This window comes from Carassius auratus, chromosome 35 (assembly GCF_003368295.1).
Source record: "Carassius auratus strain Wakin chromosome 35, ASM336829v1, whole genome shotgun sequence".
NCBI lineage: Eukaryota > Metazoa > Chordata > Actinopteri > Cypriniformes > Cyprinidae > Carassius > Carassius auratus.
The window spans coordinates 6,558,266-6,583,805 of record NC_039277.1 but is presented as its reverse complement, the minus strand read 5'-3'; the positions used below and the strand labels follow the sequence as shown (position 1 = coordinate 6,583,805).

At 35.3% G+C, this 25,540-nt stretch overlaps 1 protein-coding gene across 1 annotated transcript in view; it reads right to left on the bottom strand.

Annotated features, from left to right (window-relative positions):
• The window catches only part of kcnip1b (Kv channel interacting protein 1 b), a 36,842-nt gene extending 24,960 nt beyond the window's left edge, over positions 1–11,882 (bottom strand). The window contains exon 1 of the mRNA XM_026219555.1: positions 11,119–11,882. Coding sequence (XP_026075340.1) covers positions 11,119–11,206 — 88 coding nt within the window. The 5' untranslated portion in view covers positions 11,207–11,882. The remainder of the gene's footprint in view (positions 1–11,118) is intronic.
• Positions 11,883–25,540: the final 13,658 nt, after the last annotated feature.

The window sequence follows — 25,540 nt, the reverse complement described above, 5'->3', positions numbered from 1 at the left end:
GATGGCGTGGGTGCATTCATCAGTCTCAGAGGTCCAGAAGACAGTGTATATGAGGTGGAGGAAGAAGAGGATGGGTAAGAGCAAGACCAAGAACAGTAATTTCAGATTAAATCAGAGCTGACCATGTTCTTGTGTATGGAATGACAGAGGCAAGACAGAGTTCAACCTTCAGTAATTTGAGATACCCTGTGGTCCCCATAATTAGTTGGAAAGCTCAAAAGAACAGCAAAAGAAGAGTGGAAAAGAATCTTGTGTAGAATTGCTAGACTACCACGGAAGATCTGGCCTGTGGTGACTTAAGGCCGGGACACACCAAGCCGACTTCAAAGAACTAGTTGTAACAAAAGTGACGGTGTTGTCACCTCGCGTTGGCAGCTTCAGACCAAAAAGCTACTCTGGAACACACTGCACAAACTACAGCTGACGGCAAACTAACACGTGTGTTCTGCACGTGTGAGAGGAATGAGCTGTTCATATCAGCAACTAAAACTACAGTTTTTCTCAATTGCTAAAACACTATAACCAGGCTTTCGAACTAAAGTTTGAAAACCATAACGCCATTTTTTAAAAAGCACCACCCAATTACCCAAGTGGAAACACTAGGAGTCAAAACTGATCACACACCAATCAGAACCTTCGATGGATAAAGGGCCAGAGTCAGCTTACAGTTTCTCTCAGTGGCTTTGATGCATTTCTCGAATCAGAAATTAAATTCTCAAAACTACCTTTTCAACCTCCACTTTATTTAGTCCCTTGTGCACATCCTAAAAAGTTTTGATCTTCTGATCAAGTTGTGATTGCTTATTCATGCAACTGATTATGCACATTTGTCTATGATTTCCTATTTGCTTTTGTCATGTTGCTTAAAATGTTTTATATAGTTCTCTGAAATAGCTTAAAGGTATATCTCATGAATCATATCGATTCTTTTTTAATCAATAACCCACATACAGTAATGTACATATTAGTACTTTTTAAATGGATATATGGCATAAGAAGTGCAGCCTTCTGCATTCCAATATAGTAACTGTCATTTAAACTCTTTTTACAGTTTACATCAGGTAATACTAACAGAGTGCAGTGTTATACTGACAACATGACTAAGCATTTTCTCTCTCTTGTTTATGAACAATGACACAAGGACATCAGGCATGCGAGAGGAATTTACCCCTGCTGCCTGTCCAAGTCCAGGAGCCTGTGATGTTGAAGAGGTTCTTTGGCCTGTTCCAGACCAAAAACAGGATACTGGGGCAGAATATTTTTTGTTGTTGTTGTTTGCTATATTGTACTGTAATCAAAAAAATGAGTGACGGTTTCAAGAAATGTGTTTTAACTGTAGCCTAATACAGCTCGTGAGATTTAGCACAAGTGCATTTATTTTGGATATACTGCCATCTTGAGGTTACTCATTTCTGGTGGTTACCTGCTTGGGAGCAGGCTCAGTTCACATAAACAGGATTACAGTAGATTGTGCCATTTTAAGTGATGATGATACTGAACGTCTATCCCAGTCACTGATACTTTCATATTTTGTATTAGTTTATTCAAAAGTATGATGTATGACTACAGCAATAATCAATAGACTGATCAATATAATGATTGTTTCAATATTGGATGTCTCAGTACACGAGTCTCAGGTGTTTTCCACTGGACAGTACCAGTAAATTTGGGTGAACCAGATAACTTTGGGTAGCTTCCATGAATATGACAGATATAGCATAAACAAGTTTGATGTAGGCCTATAATGTCCCCAAAAGGACACCTGCCCCCAGTGAGAGGTTGGAATTTGGAATGGAAAGGTTATTTAAAAAATAAAATAAAAATAAAAACCCAATTATGCTATTATGAAATATGCCAGACGGAGTAATTACGTGGCAAACCAGACAAGCTTTTTTGATTAAAAAGGCTAATTTAAAAATTAACCAGAAGAGGGCAGCATTTTACACATAATCTACTTCGGAGCCTCTGCTGTCAGACAGTCATGCTGTGCAGCTGTAAGTGTAGGCTACATATTGACATAAACTATAAATGCATCTGTCCAGTAAATACTGCCTATAAGCTGTCATGCTTTTCCAATGTAACCCAAGAGCTTCTTTACATTCACTGCATGATCATCGACCTGACTTAGTGTCAGAGATCTCAATAGTCTACAGTTTTGTTACAGTTGTTAGTTTTTTATTGTATATTTTATTATTATTATTTGTATTATTTTACCCATACTGTTAGTATTTCAGCAGATGTCCTTCATCACGGTTTCAGTGAAATCATATAAAATGCCACATCCAAAGTCCCAAGTAAGGGCATTTACACTGGCATTGATTTGAGGCAACAAAGCCAACAATTTTCAGTGAAACCTGGCAATAATGATAACAATAATCTATTGGTTTGAAGTTATTAACATCAATTGTAAACTACTCATTGCAAACAAAATGCAAGTTGGGGAGCCACTTTAAACAGGCCCTGTCCTGCCTGAAATATTGCTAGAAAGCCCACTAGTGAGAGTACAGTGACTAGCAGAGACATATTCGCTGTCAGTGTGAATGGTGCTTATTCTGCTATTCTGATATAATGCATTGGTCTCATAACTAAATGATTTGTAATGTTTGTTTCGGAGGCTTGTAAACTCCTCAGCGAGCAAATTCGAGCCGACAATGATTGCCTCAGTAAGAGCTGTGCAACATCGACCCGCTCTCAAGGTTTGGGTCAGCGCGCATATGACAAGAGAGAAGGAAATGATAGATGGATGGAAAAACAAAGAGCAGAGAAAGAGAGAAAATAAAGTGAATGTGGTAAGTGTCCTGAAAATGGAGGAAAGATGGGTAAAGGAGGAAAGAGATGGAGGGGAAGAGTGCTATAGATGGATAGGGAGGCTGGGGATAAAAATAAACTGGAGGAGGAAGTAGATTACGTAAAACAGGACAAGTGATTTAAAAATTAAAGGTGGAGACGTGCACTGTCAGCTTCGATCTGCTGTTAAAAGGAGAGAGAGAGAGAGCAAGGGAAAGGCAGAGAGGCAGAAGGAAAGGGATAACATGAGTTAGAGTATCGTAGTAGATGTTTATGTTCACTCTGCAGGGAAGAGAAAATCTGCCACCAACCAGACAGAGTCTCCGTCTTCACTGCAGTGAGTCTAACATCTGGCCTCTGCAGCACGACATCTGGACAGGCAGCATTTAACTGCTGTTTCCTAGTCTTTAGTCTAAGTGGATTGTCTTGAGAGTCTCATATTAACTTATTTTACTTTAAAAGAATGGGTGTATGTTTGTTTGTAATTTTTAACACATTTGAAAAAAATAAAATAAAAAAAATAAAAAAAGTACCTTAAAGCTAAATTGTACTTTTGAGGATGTCCATATAAAAATAATAGATGAAAATTGCAAATTAGATTTTTTTAAATAAAGTTAATAATAATAATAAATATATATATATATTTTTTTTTATTATTATTTTTTTTGTAATTCTTTTTGCATTTAAATGGCTTCTTTATATTTTAATATATTTTAAAACATAATTTAGCGATGTAATGGTAAAGCTGAAATTTCAGCATCACATGATCTTTTGGAATCATGCTCAAGAAACGATTCTTATTTATCAAGGTGGAAAATAGCTGTGCTGCTTAATATTTTGTTGAAACCATGATTCCTTGATGAACAGAAATTTTAAAATAACTTTTTTTTTCCCTTTATTGTCACTTTTGATCAATTTAATGCATATTCACTCGATTATCTAATAATTACTGACTCCAAACATTTTCATGTCTTGCAAACTTTACGCTTATTGGTTTACCATAATCTTTTAAACATTGGCATTGTGAATTCTGCTTACCATGATAAAGGTATCCAGCTGGTGAACATATTTTTGCTGTTTTTGCACACAAATATCATTTATTTATTTATTAATGAGGCAGTGTAAGTATATATAAATCTAAACCAACCAGCCAGCAGCAAGTTCTTCATGTTTAGCCCAAGAGAGAGAGAGAGATGAAAAAAGGGAAAAAGGAGACGTGTGTTCATAGCTAAAGGTTTCTATTTGTGTGTGTGTGTGTTTGTGTAAAAGAAAAAAGGACAGAAAGGACGGCAAAAAAGAGAGAGAGGTCATACGTACGTTAAGAAAAAGCTGACTGCTATCTCTAGAGAAAGTTCAGTCCAGGTGTTTCTGAAACAAGTGCATCCAAGTGTGTGCCAATGTGCATGTGTGACCCTTGAAGAGTGCTGAATGCCTCTGCGGCTGGGTGTGTGTCTGTGAGGCTGCCTATCTCTCCTCAAACTCACACAGACTCATACACACCTCTGGGACACTACAGTCAGGTGGACTCTGCTCTCATACACATGCAGTGTTGTTCCGCTCTCATCTCTCCTGGTTCCAGCTTATCTTTCCATTAAAAGTCAATTAAAGGGCCTCTGTTAACATCAACCGAGGTAACCATGGTTGCACATGCATGCAAACCTCACATTGCTTGTGCAAAGCCTGCAGTCAGAAAGATGGTCAGAAACCAGGTTTTGTTCAGTTAAGATGAAACATGTTGCATTGAACATTAAATGAACATTGTTTGAGCAAACTACATTATAGGAAGAGTCCAGCTACATAAACTCTCTGACTTAATGCAGTTCTCCATGGTGAGACATAATTTGCATACAAATATTTCTAAAAATATCCTCTTGAGGACGAAACAAAATGGTAGCTTGATCATTCTTCAACACATCTCCTTTTGTGTTACTAAGTAAACTAGAAAGTAAAAAATACAGATCACACACACACACACACACACACACACAAAACTGCTCCAGACTGCAATGTTTTTCCCAATATTCATTCTCCCACACACACGTACAAACACATGCAAATTCAGGCATATTTTCCCAAGGTCATCCCAAGGTCATTTAGTTTAATAAATGTTTAATTACTTTAGCCTTCTTTAAATAAAAGGAAATTTGTTAGAGGTTGTGTCCTGCTGGAATTGCCTGTGTTGTTGCCGCAAGGTATTATGAACCTCACACACACACACACACACACACACACACACACACACACACACACACACACACACACACACACACACACACACACACACACACACACACACACATTATCAACAGCTCAGCAGGAACTGGAGGCCGAGGTGGAGGAGGAGGACGTGAACAGGTCTGAATGTACTGGGGATGTTGTGAATGTTCCACATCTAATGTTACATTTAGATAAGATGATGTTGAGAAACATTTGGCACCTCCACAGCTGCTGAAGCTAAACCGAAACAGGATCATTGAGAAAACGCCAGAGTCTGAAAAGAGACTGAAATTCAGCGAATGACAGAGGAGGAGGTAAAATAGAAAGAGAAAATGTGCGAAGGAGGGAAAGAGTGTGGGAGAATTAAATTGCACTGGCATCAGACAGATGGTAACAAACTAGTGTCAACTAAAGAGTTTGACTGAAATCAGATGGGGGAGGAAAAACTTTTCTGGAAATAAGTAAATAAAAAATATATCATATTAGAGCACTGCATAATAAAGTACTCTGACTAATCTTAGTCCTCATTTCAGTTTATTTGTTTATTTTCTCAAGCAAAATTATTGTATCTTTTCAGAAGACTTGGGATATCTTATCATGACACATTTATGGTGCTTTGTTTTCATTTTGAAGCATGACAAATCCAACCCCCATTTCATTTTCATTATAATGAAAAGAGCTTTGCAAGATATCCATCAAAAATTCACCTTTTTGTGTTTCACAGAAGAATGAAAGCCTTACAAGTTAGAAACAACATGAGAGTCAATAATGCCAGAAATGTTCTTTTTTGGGGGGTGAACTATCCCTTTACTGTAATGAGACACTGAATAACTGAGTCACTCTCCCAAATCTCTTTGTTTTTTACTAAGTGTGTGTGAGTGTGTGTGTGTGTGTGTGTGTGTGTGTACATCTTGGTCTGTTCTGAAAATGTTCTGTTTAGAGTCCTCAGGGCAATTGGACTGTGAACACAGCATCAGCCTTCAGATGTGATATAATTCATCAAAATCTATTAAAGGTGAAGACGCAGTGGAATTTTGTCTCTGGCTTGCTCACACAGCAGCACAATACAGTACACAGCGCAACCCTATTCTATAATTGAACTCAAACTTGTAATGTGTGAACTAAACCATTTCTGTCACATGATACATTGTTCTACACATACATGACTAGCGTGTTCCATGTTTTCATGTGTGCTTTCAGTAGCTTACAGATACACAGATATTAGCTGTAGACATATTACTATGGAGCAAAAAGAGTCTCAATAAAGATAAATGCACACACTACATTCACATATGCACACACATGATTCATAAATACACACACAGGATATACAAATGCGCACACAATTTACAAATGCACACACAAAATTTAAAAAGCACAGAAGATTCACAAATGCACACGAAATTCAGAAATGCACACACAATTCAGAAATGCAAATAACATTTACAAATGCACCCAAGATACAGAAATGTATTTCTGATGCACACACACATATATCTTGATTTACAAACCTCTTGCGGGCTGTGAACTTCACTGCATTTGTGTGTGAATTTTGAGACTCCCCTGACCCCTGGCTCGAGACACAATTGCTTTTTTTTAAAACAGCGAAATGATCTGCAACCAATCAGATATCTCCCTTATTTTAGCCAATCACAAGAACGCACACCACGTGGGGGATTGTTTACTTATAAGCCAATCACATGAATGCGTTCGTTCACACAGCGCGATATGCCTGTGGTGTGGCATATTATAGCCTACTTATTTATGAAATTGTATGAAAATACAGATGTTTAGATTACAATTCATGTTTATTTTTTATTATTTTTTACAAAATATAAATTTAAAAATGTCTCAATACATATAGCCCAGTGACTGCAGAAAAAAAGTTAACCATGGATTCATAAATTTTCAATAGGCAATTATTTCATTTTATTGAAATATTTTAATCAAAGTAAAAAAAAAAAAATGTACACCTTTTTGAATATTTAAATTTATCTAAATATTCTTTTGGATGCAATATAGAAGTCACTTTAATTATAATATTCGGTCCCTACATGAAGAGAGAGTCAGTGGTCCGCTGTGAGAGGAAAGTGAGTCTCCTGCTGCGCAAAGTGGGTGTCCGGCTGCGCAAAGTGGGTCGCCGGCTGCGTGAGGTAAGTGAGTCGTTTGCTGAGGAAAGTGAATCGTTCGCTGCGTGAGGAAAGTGAGTTGTTCGCTGAGGAAAATGAGTCGTTCGCTGATTGGCTTATAAGTAAACAATCCCCCATGTGGGGTGCATTCTTGTGATTGGCTAAAACAAGGGAGATATGCATTCCCTGTTTGAAAAGGCATTTGTGTGTCAAGCCAAGTCAGGGGAGTCTCAAAATTCACACACAAGAGCAGTGAAGTTCACAGACCGCAAGCAGTTTGTAAATCAAGATATATGTGTGTGTGCATCAGAAATACATTTCTGAATCTTGTCCTGTGCATTTGTGAATCTTGGGTGCATTTGTAAATGTTGTTTGCATTTCTGAATTTTGTGTGCATTTCTGAATTTTGTATGTATTTCTGAATCCTCTGTGCTTTTAAAATTTTGTGCGTGCATTTGTGAATTTTGTGCGCATTTGTGTATCCTGTGTGTGTATTTATGAATTATGTGTGTGCATGTATGAATCCTATGTGTGCATATGTGAATGAAGTGTGTGCATTTATCTTTATTGAGACTCTTTTGGCTCCATAATGTTTATGTTTGGAAGACATTGGGTTGCCATGTCCACTTATTATAAGCAATGCTTATTAGGCGCCTCTGGTCATGGTGTTTGGACATGCAGAGAAGTTCAAATTACTGAACTATGTGCTGAGCCGAAGAAGAGAAAAGGTGAAGTGATAACCAAAATCATCTGCACTGATTCTATGGCCTTTAATGCGAGAAAAGAAAAAAGAAAAAAGAGGAAGACAATTTTGGAACATGAAGTTCAGTAAATGTTGACAGAATTTTACATTTTTAATTTTAGGAATTAAAACAGATTGTATGGTATATTGTAAGTATAGGTATGTCATTCCTATTTTTCTAATGCTCTTTGGCATATAAACACTCAACCTGGTACAAAACTCCAAGTGCATCTGCATCAGTATTGATTCCTCCAATCACAAGGGTTCACGTCAGCTGTTGTAAGGATTTACTGTACTCTCTCATGTGTGCTACATTTCTTCTACAGAGAACAGGGAAAATTTGTAGCAAGTCAAGGGAAATTGGAAGGATTGATCGACCTTGTACTCTTTTAATAAAAGGTCAAATGCTCTTTCTCTTTCCCCCAGATGCTCATTCTATTAAAATATAAAACTGCAGTAACACGAGTAGGCATGTTGTCACGCATTGTCACTCATAGTCACACGCACACACACACACACACACACACACACACACACACACACCCTGCACTTAAAAAAACACTTACACCCTGCCATGTGTTTGACTGGCCTTTTCACGTGCACTGAAGGTTGCTATTGGTAACAAAAAAAGCTTCTGATTGGGTGTTCATGGGCAACAGTATTTCTTCCTGCAATGTTCTTACAGTGTTAAGAATTGTAAGATACAAACTCAGGATTATGAGAAAAAAAAGTCATAAAATAGATTTATGTGTTGCAATTCCGCAATGCAATTTCCCTGATTCTCATCATTTTTCAGCAAAAAAGAGATAATTTGAATATTTATTGCACAATTCTGACTTTTTTTTTTCTTTTTTTATTCTTTGGAATAAAATAATTTTGTACTGTTCTATTTAAAATCCTATCAATATTTTGTGCTGCTAAATATTTGATTCTGTACATCTATTTTAAGCTCTGTTCTGATAAAGATTCTATTCTACTGAAGATTCCATTTCATTCTTCTGTATAGAGAAGAATAGAATAGCATGATATACTGATTCTATTCTGTTCTATATAAAAGCTATTGAGCTAAAATGTAATTACATTGTTTTGTTGAAGTTTCTGTTCTATTGTATTATATTCTGCAAAAAAAATATCTTTATTATATTAATATCCAATTTTACTTTGCTGTATCTTGCTAAGTATTCTATTTTAATACATTAAAGATTATTTTATTGTGTCTTAGTTTGCAAACTATTCTAATTTAATCAATGAAGAATAGTATTTATTTATTTATTTATATTCACACAGCATAAGATAACACTAAGATAAGCTCAGAGCACACAAATGCAAAATATTTGAGTCACAGCTTCCTTTCACAGCTTTAGTGCTCTCTGGTCTGATCTTCTTACCGTGCTTCTACAGTGGTCGAGAGACTTGTTTAGATTATATACTGTGGCTTCAAACCTCAATATCCTCTTTGAATTAACTTCCTACTCCCCTGTGTATAGAAAGACTATCTATCTGTGAGGAAGATATAATGAAGTAGTCGTGAGATAACTGGGGTTCATCATGCAGTGCGCAGTGAGGTTCCGGCTCTCCGCACTCAATGACAGCAGATAAACAGCCACTGCTTGGTGCCAGAATCTCCACGGGCCCCGTCGGCATTGAGATAAACCATGCAGTGATTTTTCTGCTGACACAGTGCGATGGTACTCGAGAAACAAAGAAAAAAGAAAACAGAATGATAAAAAGGATTTTCTATATGAGTTGCATGGAAGTATAAATGTGTGCTGATGAAAGATTCCAGGTGAAGCGTGAAAGAGTGAACCATTGGAACTCCATCCTAATATTGACTTACTATTTGGCACTATGATACAAAGGTTGAAATATCAAAAGAAAAAACTACAGACAAATAAGTAAAAACAATCAATGTGAATACAGGTAAACTGGGACACTATAAACATTTTTGTGACATTTTTGGCGTTGTTTTAAAATATGATGCCAAATGGCTCATGTCCCCAGAAATAAGACCATTTTAAATAGCTACATTTCTCCTCTACAATATACAAAGGAAAATGAAGAAAAATTAAAAACAAATACTTTGCATTAAATATAAACTTAAAATAAAATATTTAAATCAACTGTTGTGTAAAAAAATATACAAATAAAAATATTATTAAAAAAACTTAAATAAATTATAGAATAGAATAGAAAACAACATGTATTAAATATAAAGATATAAAAATGCTTTTATAGTTAATAGAATGTAAAAAAAAAACACACTTATGAATATAAAATTTATATAAAATACCTTATATTAAATATATATAAAACTTTATATGGATAACTTTATATTGATAAAATAAAATGGAATAAAATAATAAATGATACAATATGATTCAACTTAATTGTCAGGAAAAGTCTGAAATTCCTTCACAATTATAAAACATGTCCGAGTCCAAGTCAGTCAAGAGACTTATTAACATAACATTAATTAACATGAAATCTTTATATTAACTAAATGCTATAACAAAAATTATGTCATTAATTACTCATCGTCTTGTCAATCCAAACATGTAGGGAAACCTCTCGGATTTCATCAAAAATATTTTTATTTGTGTTTCGAAGATGAACAAAGGTCTTACAGGTTTGGAACAATATGAGGGTAAGTAATGACAGAATTTTCATTTTTGGGGTGAACTAATCATTTAAATATTAACTTTATAAATAAATTACATATAATACATATGTAATAAATAAATATTAAACACAAATAATTTATAACATTTATAAAATCATTGTATAAAATATATTTTTTATTATTTTCATAGTTAATATAATATTACAAATAAAAAGGTATTGCCATTAATAACATATACTTTACAATAAATATAATATTTTAAACATGATAATCTTAAGATAAAATCTTAATATTAAATATCATGCAAAAATGAAAACATTATTTAAAGCAATATTTAAAAAAAAACTTTCTAATAAGTGGAATATAAAAAAACTTTATATTGACTATAACATTAAAACTATTTTATTGTGAATATTAAAAGTTAAAATGTTATTAAGTATATTATTAATAACAATACTTACAATACTTACAATAATAATAATAATAATAATAATAATAATAATAATAATAATAATAATAATAATAAAACTTCATAATTTGTCCCACTTTAACTGTACTTTACTATTTTAAACAGTCTTGTCTCCTTTTTTTCTTTGAATTTGATATTAATGCAGGTGTCTTACCTTTGCTGAGGGTTCCTGAGACAAGCCTCTGAAGGGACTGAATGAGCTTTAGCACACCCTGTCTGCAGCGGCTGGAACAGCCAGCCATGATGACTGAGAATCCAAGGGTGCACAGTCTGCCCCTTCAACAGCCTAAACACTGCTTTCACCAGCGGTGCTCAAAGACGAGATGTACGTTCCATACGAGCCTCTCCGTGGCCTCCAGAGTGCTTCTCACACAGCCTCTTGCTCGTTCAGTCCCACAAGAGCTGCGGTTTTAACAATGGGTCCCAAGTCCCAGAATGAGATGAGCAGGATGCCCTCAGTCCAGACAACACACACACACCTTTCACCCACTCTCCTCATACACACACTCACAAACACACGTAAGATGCACACAAAGCCCTTAAACCTGTTTTCCTCTGCCTCTGTGCCAACAGTTTCAAATATAAAAGGAGAACTGCTGAAACAGCCGTCTGCTGCTGTGCAAAAGTTAGAGAAGGTAAAGTTGGTGAGCGCTGCAGGCTCAAAGCTCAGAGACCGACCTGATGAATTATTAAGTGGATGGCAAGATCCCACTACTGCGCTACACAGACTAAGATCTGCTTGGAGGAAGTTGAGTGTCCATGGAGACAAAAGAGTGGCTTTCCTTTGTCTTGACGGTGCTTCTCCTGGTTACACCTCTGCCTCTCTCATCCTCTAGTTGTATGTGTGTGCGTGCGTGTGTGAGTGTGTGTTGTGTGGTGTTGTGGCGAGAAGTCTGTGGTCTACTGCAGCGTTTCAAACTGCTCTGTGCTGCTGGACAGATCCCTGCAGCATAAAACAGAAGACTACTCTCTCTCTCTCTCTCTCTCTCTCTCTTTCTGTCTCTCTCTGTGCGCATGTGTTGAGTGAGTAGGGGAGAGTTGAGTGCAAGCGTTTGGCATGTGCAGGTACGAGTGGTATACTTTATTTTAATCCTTTTCTTTCCTTTTGTGTTTATTGTCAAATGATTCATACTGAAAACATACTGTCTGCATCCCGTATGAACAATGCTATTGTAGTGTTTCTAAAGACAGAGGTGTAGTGATCAATGGAATTTTCACCCCAATGCTTCCCCCTCTCTACTCCATCGAAAAGAGTAACTTTGTCTAATGTGCCACCTTTTATCTTCAATGAGGTTTTGACTGGAATGCTTTCTCGATAAGGCAAACGTGTTTCTCCGATACAGATGATTCCAATTGGGTGCAAGTTCCAGTTAATGAAGCATTTTGTGTCTTTTAGGCATTATGTCTATATGAAGACAATTTGGATGAATTGGATTTGTCTTTAAATTTTCATCAGGATGACTTTAACTATGTAATTTTTGTCACAACGAACGACATGAAATGTTTTGCTTGTGGCGAAACAGGTCACTTTATTTTCACTTGTCCAGGTAGATAAAATGAGCCGGATAAAAATCAATTATGTTAATGTTATTGTTGCTTTGGCTGCTTCTGTTGATGCACATGACTTAGAAATTGGTACCAAAGACCATAGTTGACAAAATAATTACAGACGTAATGCTGATAGACTGATATGCCTGATGAGAGAGAGAATGCTGTAGGTGACACAGAAAGACACGGGTCTGCCGTGGTAGATGAGGGTTCTGGTGCAGGTTCTGGTGAATGAATCGCGAGATAGCAGTAACCCTGTTACAGCTGGGGAGCAAACGTCTCTCAATATAGAGCAGGATCAGATTTCTATGATGGATTTAGACGATGTTGCTTTTAAAAAGCTTTAGCAGAGACGATTAAAGCAACAGCACAATGGTAAACAGACTAAAAAAATCGGACAACTGTGGCTTGGTCACGGTCATGATTGCCCCTTCTGTCTGCAGAGAGACACTGTATCTCTGTTCTAGACTTGAGCCTTTGTTTACTGATTTACGTCATTTATTTTTGTGTTTTGGTGAGACTGTTTCTATTATGCTTTTTGATTGTGTTTTTTTTTTTTCAATTCTTTCAAATCTAGAATTTTCATTATTTTAGAGATATGGATGATCTTCTTTCGACTTGAATTCGGTGTTATGGTGGAGCTTTGTGTGAGTTTTTTTTTTAAACAACTTGGTCTTTGCTCCTATTTTGTCTTAATTCTCTGTAATTTATATATACATATATATATATATATATATATATATATATATATATATATATATATATATATATATATATATATATATATATATATATACTGCTCAATCTCATGTTTGTATTAAATAATATATAATAATCTATTCCATTGTACTCTATTGTGTTCTGCTTTGCACTATACTAGTATATTCTACTCAATTAAAGTTTTTGTTGTATAACCTATTATAATCTCTATTCTCTAATATCATATTCTATTCTATTCTATTCTATTCTATTGCATCTTCATTCTTGTTAGGGTTGTTTAGTTTTAGTTGTGTCTTCAGTTCACCTGTTTCCCCTTGACCTAGTTTTTCTTCTAATTATCATTTAATTCACCTGTGTTTGATTATTAAATCATTAGTTATTTGTTTGCTCCCCTTTAAATACTTTCTGTTCTTCCTTTAGCCTTTGTCCGTTCTACTTTAAGTTGAATTGTGTATATCTTGTGGTTCTTTGAATTAAAATACGATTATTGGTTTTGAAACCATTTGCCTTCATCTACCTTCCTTTGACACAACCGTAACAATTCTTCTGTTCTGATATATTCTATTATTTAAAAGCTTCTATTCTAATCTACTTGTATTATACTATATTCTGTTAAAGATTATATTCTACTTAAACTCCATTATTCTGCTGCTCAGAATTCTACCGGATTCTATTCTATTCTAGTTTACATTATATACCACTCTGTTCTATTAAAGGTTATATTCCATTATTAACTCTGTTCTTCTTCTCTATTTTTATAGATTATGTTCTATTAAGGTATACATTCTATTCTCTGTGAATGTAAGAGACTTATGATTTATAAGGTGCAACAAATAACTAGAATAACAACAAAGTGCAGAAAACAGTAAAACTGTTTGTGTCACAAACCACTGTGTTTATGATTACAGTAATTATTTAAAATACTGTAGTATGGATTAAGCAGGGTAACAGACTGTTTTTGTACAACTAATATAAATGTGAGCAAATGACATTGAAAGCCTTGCACAATGGTGTTGCCGTGACAAACAGCTACACCTGGTATTGCTTAAAAAAATAATGTAGATACTGTCAAATATTGTATTCTATTAAATACATATTTTTTCTGCTCTATAATACTAGATTCTGTTCAATTACAGTCTCTGTTCTAGAACAATTTTGACCTAAACAAGCCTAATAATCTAAACCATCTAAAATGTTTAACATTTTGGCTTCTTAGAGACTTAATATCAGTCAGTTACCCCACAAAAAAAAACAAAAACAAATATTAATGTGATAATAGTAACTAAACAGAATATCAATACTGTGCTGTTAGGTATAATATTACTTCTTTGAAATATCATTGTTTCCACCCCTAAACTCTCTCACACAGCCCACTCCAATCTCTCGCCCTCATTTATCATTCTAGCCCTGGCTGAGGGGAACCCAAAATAGTCAGACAGAAGTAGAGGAAAGTGAGAGAGAAAGAGGGAAGAGGTAATGAGAAGTGACAGCTGTGATAGATGGCAGGATGATGCCGGAGGAATGAGATAGATAAAGTTAAATGCAAATATGACGGAAAGATGCAATGCAAAGACGTATGTGAAGATTTGAAAAATACACCCATAATCTCACATGTGACTCCACTAATGTCCCAGAAAAGAATTCAACAATGTCTCAAACTGTGCTCAGATGTGCCAAGATACCAAAGTCTGCAGTCAAAGTAAGAGATCTCAATATGAGTCCAAACAAACTGTGCAATGACATCCACATTAGTTATATCTAACCAACAACTATAACAGTTTTTGAAGGCACATCTGGTTATACTGCAATGAAATAGCTGAGAGCTTTTAGAAAACAACAATCTCTGGAGATAGAATTTACCTTTAGGCATAATGCAACACTTTATTTTATTTATTTAGTTTTTTTAAATATGGCTTTAAATATAGCAGTATAAAGTGATAATTGAATATTTGTTTCTTTATTTGAATTATTTCTGCCAGTGGGAAGTTTGTAAAGGTTAGGTTTAGCATGTCCCCAGAGCAGATGCTTCTTATTCTATTAGACATGCTCAGAAAAGCCCTTTTATGTCCTGCGTTGCATATTGAAATATTTTTGGACTGTGTGGGTGGAAGTGCAAAGTGGATAGAGAGCAAGCAAGACAGAGTGAGAGTTTTGCTTTTATTGATTAGAAGATTTACATAACCGATATAATAGAATAGAGATAGACTTCAGCGTCTAGATTTCCTTTTATATTTCAGTTCTGCTTCTGTAAGAAAGTGAATCTTTTATTAGCACAGATGCAGATAAAGTAATGTATTTAGTCAAAGTGCATTTGAAGAGTCATAAATGACATATTCAGAAAAAAAGCATATTGCATATGTACATGCATGTTTAGATAAGTGCTTAATGCATGCTTATTTATTCATATTGTGTTCTTTCCTCTATATTTGGATACATAATGATTAGTGAGGCTGATATATCAACCAGGAAAATAAATCATAATTTTAATAAAATTGTATATTCGAATGATACAGAGTAAAATATATATATATATATATATATATATATATATATATATATATATATATATATATATATATATATATATATATATATATATATATATATATATATATATAGACACACACAAATAATAATAAATAAAAATAAAATAAGATATAATATTTGTTTTTATATTTATTTTTTGTTGTAAAATGCTTAGTGTCATGTGTTTGCATTGAGTAATAATAGTAAAATTATATATGCAGAGAGAGAGAAATATTTATTTTATTATTTATTTTATTTTGTATTACTTTTTTGTGTAAACTGCTCAATCTCATGTCTGTATTAAATAATAAATACTAGATAAATAATTATAATCATAAAATATTCATACAATTATATATAATGCTCATAGACTGTATATATATATATATATATATATATATATATATATATATATATATATATATATATATATATATATATATATATATATATATATATATATACACACACACAGTAAAAAAGGGAACAAAAATTCTGCTTGAATATTTATGCTTCTTTCCAAACACAGAGTTCCTCCAAGGACTTTTGGTTTGCATACAGCTAACTATGCTCCAGTGTGCCCATTAAAAAATGCCATCACATCCCAATCTATCCCACAAAGCCTGAGCACCTCAAAATGTTCTTTGCCACACATAGACTCACACCAGCGATTCAGTTGCCATTATATCACACTGTCTGAGCACACACATCTCAGGCTATTTTTACTGCTAACCCTTTAATGAAGCTGCCACGACTCACACTTACACACAAACACTCAGTGATACACGCACACATGCTTAGGGCAAAGAACTGCACTCGGCACTGTTGAATTAACCTTCAGACTCCTCTGTAGCTCCCCTGCACCTGTTCAATCCCACAACTCTGAACTAGACTCCTAGACTTCTTACTTTTTTAATTTATAATTAACATACTAAATCTATCTGAATAAAACTCTTTAAAATACTTAGCAAGGTCATGCAAAAAATCTACAAAAGTGATGACTTTGATTGATACAGGCTACCTGCCAAACCTACAATATCATCCGTGAGACAGAACTGCTGAACATTTTCTGTGTTCCGATTTAGATACAAGCAGTAGATCCAGCAAAACCCATGAAATTACAGATACATCAGTCTACTCATCTATTAAGTTTATCTTCAGAAACAAAAACAGAAAAATAAGGCATCATTCTAGTTCAAGAGTTTACACTCTTTAATGGTTTAGCTATGCTGCTTTTGGTAAATGAAATTTGCATATGCCCAGAATACACTAGCAACTAGCAGGCTGTCTTTCTCTCTATTTGTTCGGGACGGGTGACTGTAAACGGTCAACAAAAACATCAAATCAACTTTTTTTTTCTAGTTTTAAGCATCAATATTTTGTGCAAGACAAAGTTTGTTTGAAAAAACAAAAACAAATGAGAAAAGAAATACAAACTGATTTGCAAATATAATTATAAATAATTAATCAGATATATTATCTGAAATTATTTGTGTACACTTTTTTGTGCTTTTTGAGTAAATACGTATTGCTTCAAAATTTTTATAATAATATTTTATTTTTTACTGAAAAAAAAGAAGAAGAAGAAAAAAAAGTATTTTTGCAGTGTTGATACCTTCGGAATACCAATGGCTTCTAATTCACTTCAGTTAGTTCATGGGAGAAAGTTAATGATCTAGAGAGAGTTAATATGATAAAATGAGGTAGTGGTATGACATAAATGTAGTGTAATTTATGAAGAGAGATAATACATTGGGATATAATGTTATAAAGCAAGACTAATTTGCACTCACAAGCCAGAATGATAAAGCTCTATGACACATAATATATTACAGTTCCCTACCCCTCCTCTATACTGCTATACCTGAAAATGCAGTCACTGAATCAGAATCAGACCCAGAAGGTGCTTTATTACCAAGTATGTTTACACACATGGAATTGGACTTGGCAACAAGAGCTTCCAGTGCAGAAGAAATTACACACATAGTGCAAACATACATTATAGTGAAGACATACATAGAATTACATAGTGAAGATGAAATAACAATAATATAAGAAAAGCTGAAAAATAAATAATGCACTATATATGGAATTGAAATACAGAGAAAAAACATATTATTGATTAAATTAATGTACAGATATGTTATTTACCGATAAGTGTACCGATTATGTAGTTTACAATATACAGTTTCCAGATACTATGTATAAAAAGTGTGAGCTATGATGGAAAGTGTGTAGTTGTGAACATTTTAATTGTTCAGGCTGAATATTGCCTGCGGTAAAAAAAACAAAAACAAAAACTGTTCTTATGCCTGGCTGTTCTGGTGGTCAGTGCTCTGTAGCGCCAACCAGAAGGCAACAGTTCAAAGAGAGAGTGGGCTGGGTGTTTTTTCTAAGCCCTTTTCATCAATCTGGAAGTGTAAAGATAATGGAGGTTCGGGAAAGGAAACCAATGATCCTCTCAGCAGTCCTCACTGTCCGTTGTAGTCTGTGGATGTCTGATTTGGTAGCTGAGCCAAACCAGACAATTATAGATGCACGCAGGACTGTAGAACTGTTTCAGCAGCTCCTGTGGCAGGTTGAACTCCTCTGCTGGTGAAGGAAATACAGCCTCTTCTGGGCCTCACCGTAAAGTAAGATACCACAGCCTCTATTTAACACAGCATTTTATGTGATAATGGACAAAGCATGTGTGATTCAAGTATGTGTGTTTGATAGGTGACAGATAGCAGTTGCCAGACAGTTGTGGCACCACATCTCAAAAGCAAACTGGAAGAAGGTTTCAAACTGACAGGAAGATACGGACCAAGTGAACGCTCAACAGAGCAATGCATGCCGTTAGCTGAGAGTGCTATAGTGAAGGTCTGAAGGGCTCAAATTGCTTATTTTAGAACCACTGCTATGATTTACATCTTTTTAACCAGTTTAGGCAATTAACGTGTTTCAAATGATCTCCTGTGACTACTTAATGTAAGTTCAGATTTTGTCAAGACCCCTAACACTTTTAAATGAAAAAGTACAGGCTTGCAGTGGAGCAGAAAAGAAAGGAAGCAAAACTTCTTGAAACAGATTTAGTGAAATTTTGCATTAAATCACTTGCTCACCAATGGATACTTTGCAGGGAATGGGTGCCATCAGAATGAGAAGCCAAATGGCTGATAAAAAACATCACAATAATCCACATGACTGCACAGACTTTAAGTTAATGTCTTGTGAGGTGAAAAGCTGTGTTTGTAAGACAAAAACAAACAAACAAACAAAAAATCCATCACAATATTTTAACTTTAAACCATTGATTCGGCCCAGAATATGAGTTCATAATCCATAATAATGCTTCCTCCAGTTAAAAAAAGTAAATCCTATGTTGTCCTCTCACATCAAAATCCACTTACATATTTATTTCTCACTTGTAAATGGTGCTTGATCTGTGCATATTTCTCTCCTGATTCACTGAAGAAAGCAATATTATGGACAGGTTTGTTAAGTTAAAAACCTCTTAATGACGGATTTGTTTATTACAAACACACAGCTTGTGGATTAATGTGATGTGTTTCTCAGCTGATTGAACTTACATTCTGACGGCACCCATTCACTACAGAGCATCTATTGCTAAGCAACATTGTTGGGGGTCATGCATTACAACGTGAGCTACATACTAAGATTACTTTTTTCAAGTAACTAGTAAAGTAAGGCATTACTTTTTCATTTAAATGGAAAATATGTGAGTTATTTGTTCAAAAAAGTAAATCCGGTTCGTTTGTTTTCCTTTTTATTGACTGACAAGTCTCCTGTCCCCATATTGAGAGAAATCGGAAGTACAGAGGCGTCGTGTGCACTGTGTGAACATGATGTAGTTCTAGAACGTGCATTAATTCATCCCACTTGCAAAAAAAAAAAAAAAAAACTGATTAGTAACATAAGTAATTACTTTTTTAGGGAGTAATGCAATATTGTAATGTATCACTTTTAAAAGTAACTTTCCCCAACACTGGTGAGCAAGTGATGTAATGCCAAATTTCACCAAATCTGTTCTGATGAAGAAACAAAAACTCATCTTGGATGAACTGAGGGTATGAGTACATTTTCATTTTTGGTGAGCTATTCCTTTAAAGCCAAGAGTTGTTCCAACATGGTCCATAATGGCCCAGACATGTTCATAAACCTATTTTATTTAGTTAAGGATCAAGCATCTTTAGGCAACGGCTTGCTTGAACAATGGTTAACCCATCGAAATCAGTGTGACATTGTGATTCAGGAAGCATGGGCAACAATACCTGAAGAAAATTCTAGCATATCATGGTCTCCATGGCTCACAAAATACAAGGATTGGGGAAGATAATGGAAATGCAACATGTATCCGTTTTTTCCTTGTGCGCTGGACGAAACAGAGTGCTAAACCTGATGTCACCCGAAGTAAAAATAGACACTGTCTTCTAGATCCTGACTCGCATGCATGCCCCTGAATGAAACCATGTGATACTGCTCCCTTCCCTCTCCTTGCTCCCTCTTTTCCTCTCTCTCCTCCTCTTTATTTTCTTTTCATACAATACAAACAATTCCAAGACACGTGCAATCCACTGTGCAGGATTCTTCTTTTCTTTTCTTTTTTTTCCCCACCCAGTTAAGAAAAAAAAAAACAGGCTTCTAGAGCTCATCTTTCATTACGAGTAACAGACATAACGTTTTGCTTGTTTCACTCATATTCACATGTAGGTAATTGTTTTCTTCATGTTTCCCTTGAGAAAGGAGATAATGTGTTTTAATCATGCTGCTTTTCATCACCACTCTGACCATCCAAATCCAGAATGAATCCCTCTGGACTCTTTCTGTCTTAATCTTCTTTTCTCTTTCACCATGGTGTTTTTTTTTTTTTTTTTTTTCTGGTTGCTGGTCTTATTTGATTTGCATTTTTCTGGTGTTTTCCAGTTTGTCGGTTATTTTGTTAATTTTATTGTATAATGATCAGTCTTTTAAAAATGTACTGACAGCATTTATGGAACTCATAGTTTGTGTTACTTGAATATTGCAGTAGACATGCTCCTTGAAACTCTCTGATGATTGGACCTTCGAATCATGTGACCCCTTACATCAGCACATTTTGCACATTCATAACAGAAACAGTGAATCCATCAAAGTTTTACCCTTGTGTGCAATATAGAGCACAGTTTTACGATCATTAAATATGAAAGACTAAAAGTAAGCAATGGAGATGCTGGCATAAGGAAATCTACATGAAAATCATTGCTGTGAGGTTCAAGGGCAGGGGGATTCAAGAGAGAATTGTAAGTGTTTGGGTTAAAGGTATGTAGTACATAGTTATGTAACTGAAGGAGACAGACATATTTAGACCACAGTGTTTCATATCTCACTGGGCAAAGGACATTTTCAGTAACTCACTCTCTTTTTTACATACCCCTTCTTGTTAATATTTGGTTATGACTGTCATAGCTCATCTTCTGAAAAAGAAAAGTAATCCACACAGTACTCTTAGTGTTCATGTACAAGGAAAACACACCAAAAAAAAACCATGTTGAGAGCTCTCCCTGACATGAGTCTAAAATGCTGGGGGAAAAGCAAAGCAGCCACAAAAATAATAGGATTTTTATTATTATTATCATTATTGTATATTTATGTATTTAATAGAAACAGAAATACAAAACCATTCAGTTAATCCAATTATGGAATTCTGTCATCATTTACTCATGGTGTTCCAAACCTGTATGCATTTTCTTTTGTACCCTGACTGCTCTTTTCAATGTAATGAAAGTTAATGAGGATCTTCTTTTATGTTCCACATATAAATGAAAGTCAGCTGTGGAACAAAAATTATTAAATGATGACATCATGTTATTTCTATTCAACTGTGGACACTTTTCACATTTCTGGGCTCTCAAAAGCCGAAATTGTCATAGTTGAGTAAACTTCTATAGTGGTGAACAAACTATAACAAACAGTGAAAGAAAAGAAAATCTATGAATAGTATATGCCCTTATATTATTATATGCCCTTACAAAAGAAAGAAAGAAAGAAAGTTTGACTACAGTAATCAGAAGAGAGAAAGATGTCAAATTTGCCTGCACACCCAAAGTCATTGTATAAGAAACAATCAATAGTTAAAGTACATTGTACTTTGTATAAACAAAAAAATTAAATAAAAAAAAAAAGTAAAACTTTGCTAGATTTACTATTACTTCTTTTTATTTTGGAGTCCATTGTGGAGGTTCATTTTACCAGAGCTCTATATCTTAATTGATCCTGGAAGATAATTCCATTACTCCCTAAAACCAAGAGCATAAATAGCGTACCTTCCTCAAGAAAACTTTGTGCTGACTTTTCCTTTGATTTCTGTAACAACACTGCACACAAAATCAATGAAGCACAGTCGATCTCTTTCTCTCTCTCTCTCTCTCCCTCTCTCTCTCTCTCTCTCTCTCTCCGTTTGCTTCATTTCTCAGTTGTAGACGAATAACTAAATTCAATATTTCATGAAGCTATGGTCATAACAGTTGCATGCTTATGTTGTGCATATATACAACTGCATGTTTTAGTCGCACCTGCACTGATTGTGAATTCCATGCTCCATTTTCTTTTCCTGTGTGTGGAGGGAGGTAATTGCTGGAGCTTTGTGTTGTGCCGGGACTCAGTGCTGTTGGTAATAATCATTTATTTAGGACTCTGTGCTTGCACACGAAGCAGTACCATACCAGACCTCAGACAAACACAGCCCTCCTTCTCTGACCCTCATAGTTGGGTGAATAAAGGCTAATGATGTTGAGCAGCTGTTACTGAACTTAAACTGTAAAAGGTGACAGAAGATCAAAGAACTAATAGCTGCCCAAACCTCACGAGGTACATTTTGTTATAAAAGTTTGCATTTACTTTAATGTGATTGGATGAATGGTAATTATGCATTCAGGTCTAATTACAGAAGAGAGAGAAGAGACTTAAACTTTTAAACCTGCTACATTTGACTGTGGAAGGAAAGCACCGAGCTACCCTGAAACGAATGAGTGGCCATGAAAGTGTATTGTAAAAGCTAATAAGCAAATATCTGAATGCTACAAATTTGTGTTAAAATATTCTAGTTCTAATTTTATACATGGAAATGCTATTTTACATACTAACTGGATGTGTTTTGACTTCAGTTTTATGAAGCCAGAGAGTCAGGATAAAGCTGTACTGCCACCTGTTGGTTGTAGGGTACTATTACTTTAACAAATCTAATTAAGGGACTTGTATAAAATTTACATTCTGGAAACTGGCTTTTACTGAACTTTGTGTGACCTCACATGCAAAAAATAAATAAAATAAAATAAAATAAAATAAATTGACGGCACATGACAACAATTAATTCACAAAATTGAAAATGAAATGATACATGACCATACATGTGAATAATTTATAGTATATTATAGTATATTATTATATACTATAGTATATTATTATATCTAATAATAAAAGTGTAAAGAACCAATATTTTTATTTCTTTATGTATTTATTATTTATTTATTTATTTATTTTTCCTAAACATCTAATTTTTTAAGCATTTTTTTTCTTAAACTAATGTAAATCAGTGTGATAAGAACTGTTTTCTGTAAAGAACTTAACGGATCATACTTGGGCACTCTTTTCACCTCCAGAAACTGGAGAGCCCTCAAAACTCAATCTTAATATTCTGGCATTGATATGTATGTTCCTTGCATTACGAATACTCTGAATTTGGACAAAAGTGACTTCAGTGTAATCAGACTTAAAGGGGGGGGGGGGGATGCTATTTCATGCATACTGAGTTTTTTACACTGTTAAAGAGTTGGATTCCCATGCTAAACATGGACAAAGTTTCAAAAATTAAGTTGTACGTTTGAAGGAGTATTTTTGTTCCCAAAATACTTCTTCCGATTTGTCACAAGTTTCGGAAAGTTTTTTTTAGAGTATGGCTCTGTGTGACGTTAGATGGAGCGGAATTTCCTTATATGGGTCCTAGGGCACTTTTGCCGGAAGAGCGCGCGCACCCGTATAGCAGAGCATTGAGAGCACAACAGACTTCACTGATCAGATCGAGAGCGTCACGAAAAGTCACAAAAGAAGTGTGTTTTTGGTTGCCAGGGCAAGACAACCCTGCACAGATTACCAAAAAAAAAACAGCATTAAGGGACCAGTGGAGTTTATTTTTACAGAGCATCAACGGAGTTGTGCAAGTGTTTTTGTTTGTTCCCTGCATTTCGAAGATGCTTGTTTTACAAACAAGGCCCACTTTGATGACGGATCTGCATATCGTTTATTTCTTAAGGATGATGCAATCCCAACGAAAAAGGGTCACGATCGTGTGTTGGAACCGTAGTAAAACTGCTTAAAATATCTCTCCCCCCTTGTTAGTGCGTCCCCTCCCATGCCGGAGACCCGGGTTCGAGCCCCACTCGGAGCGAGTCATTGCTGCTGCTGCTCTCGTTCAGTTTCAGCCTCGGGATCTGATTCTGGATCATAAATATACGGATGAATCTGACTGTAAGCCATGGTTTGTTTTGGATGATGGCTTTTCCCTCACGGTAATGTCACAGTTTCCAAACGCTCTCAACGCAAAAGCCTACTGGCGCTCTTGATTCTTTAGCTCCGCCCACACGTCACGCCTCCAGCCGGCCGTGTTTTTCCGGGAAAAATCGGTACAGACTATCTTTCTCTTATAAATATAATAAAACTAAAGACTTTTTGGAGTTATGAAGGATGCAGTACTACTCTATAGGTACTCAAGATTAACAGGATATTGAGTGAAAACGAGCATTTCACCCCCCCTTTAAGGTTATACTGCCATCTATTGGTTTTAGTGTACCATTACATTTACATTTATGCATTTAGCAGACGCTTTTATCCAAGCAGTGATATGGAATAAAATGTGACGTAATCCAAACGCAAATGCAAATCGTGCATTACCGTTTGCATTTTCGTTTAAGCGAACACACAGTGTCTGCAAAATTTAAAATGGAAATGCAAAGTCTGTTTGCAATTGTGTTTCCACATCTTACAAGCTATGAGCCTGTCATATTTAAATAGCAATATTAATTACCACATTGGCCTTTTCACTCTCTCTGCACTGTGCATGTAAACTGCCAAAACTCAAATGGAATCGCAATTCCTTTAGCATTTGAATTTCCAACGTCTACACGGAAACCTGTCAATCAAGTGACATACTGTTTTGAGATACACTATTCCATCTATGAGCTGCTTTATCGGAGTGCCACGAGAGCCCCTCCTTAGAACAGTATTTGAAAATCCATGCTATGGTAAGTGTGCACGTGGTGTCTTTGCACACTTTCTGAAATCCACACTGTGGTAAGTTTGTACGCTAGTATTCTGCGTTCTTTCTAAAATCCTATATGGTGAGGGCTTCGCACAGTTGCTTCGTGCCCTTTCTTGAGCTGTTAAAACCCCATTCATCTTGCGCCACTCCACCCATCTATCCTCGGATACCTATCTAAAACAGTGTGTTTCTACTAGAGAACTGTTGAGACAGCTCTTTCAGCAAGCTTATGCGAAAGCTAGCAGTAGCCCCTGTGTGACAGGCAAGATTTGGTATAAAATGCTAGGTTCTTATCCATATCCCTTTAAAGGAATCTTTCCTGATTCCAAGCTTTCAGCTCTACCCTGGGTCAAGGCCCTAACAATTAAGTTGGGTATGTAGCTTAGGCCTTTGGCCATAAGGGGTACTGTCACAGACAGCCATCTAAACGTCCCAGGGGCAACTCCCATGGAAATGGTAGAGTTGGTACTTAGTGCTCGCGATGATT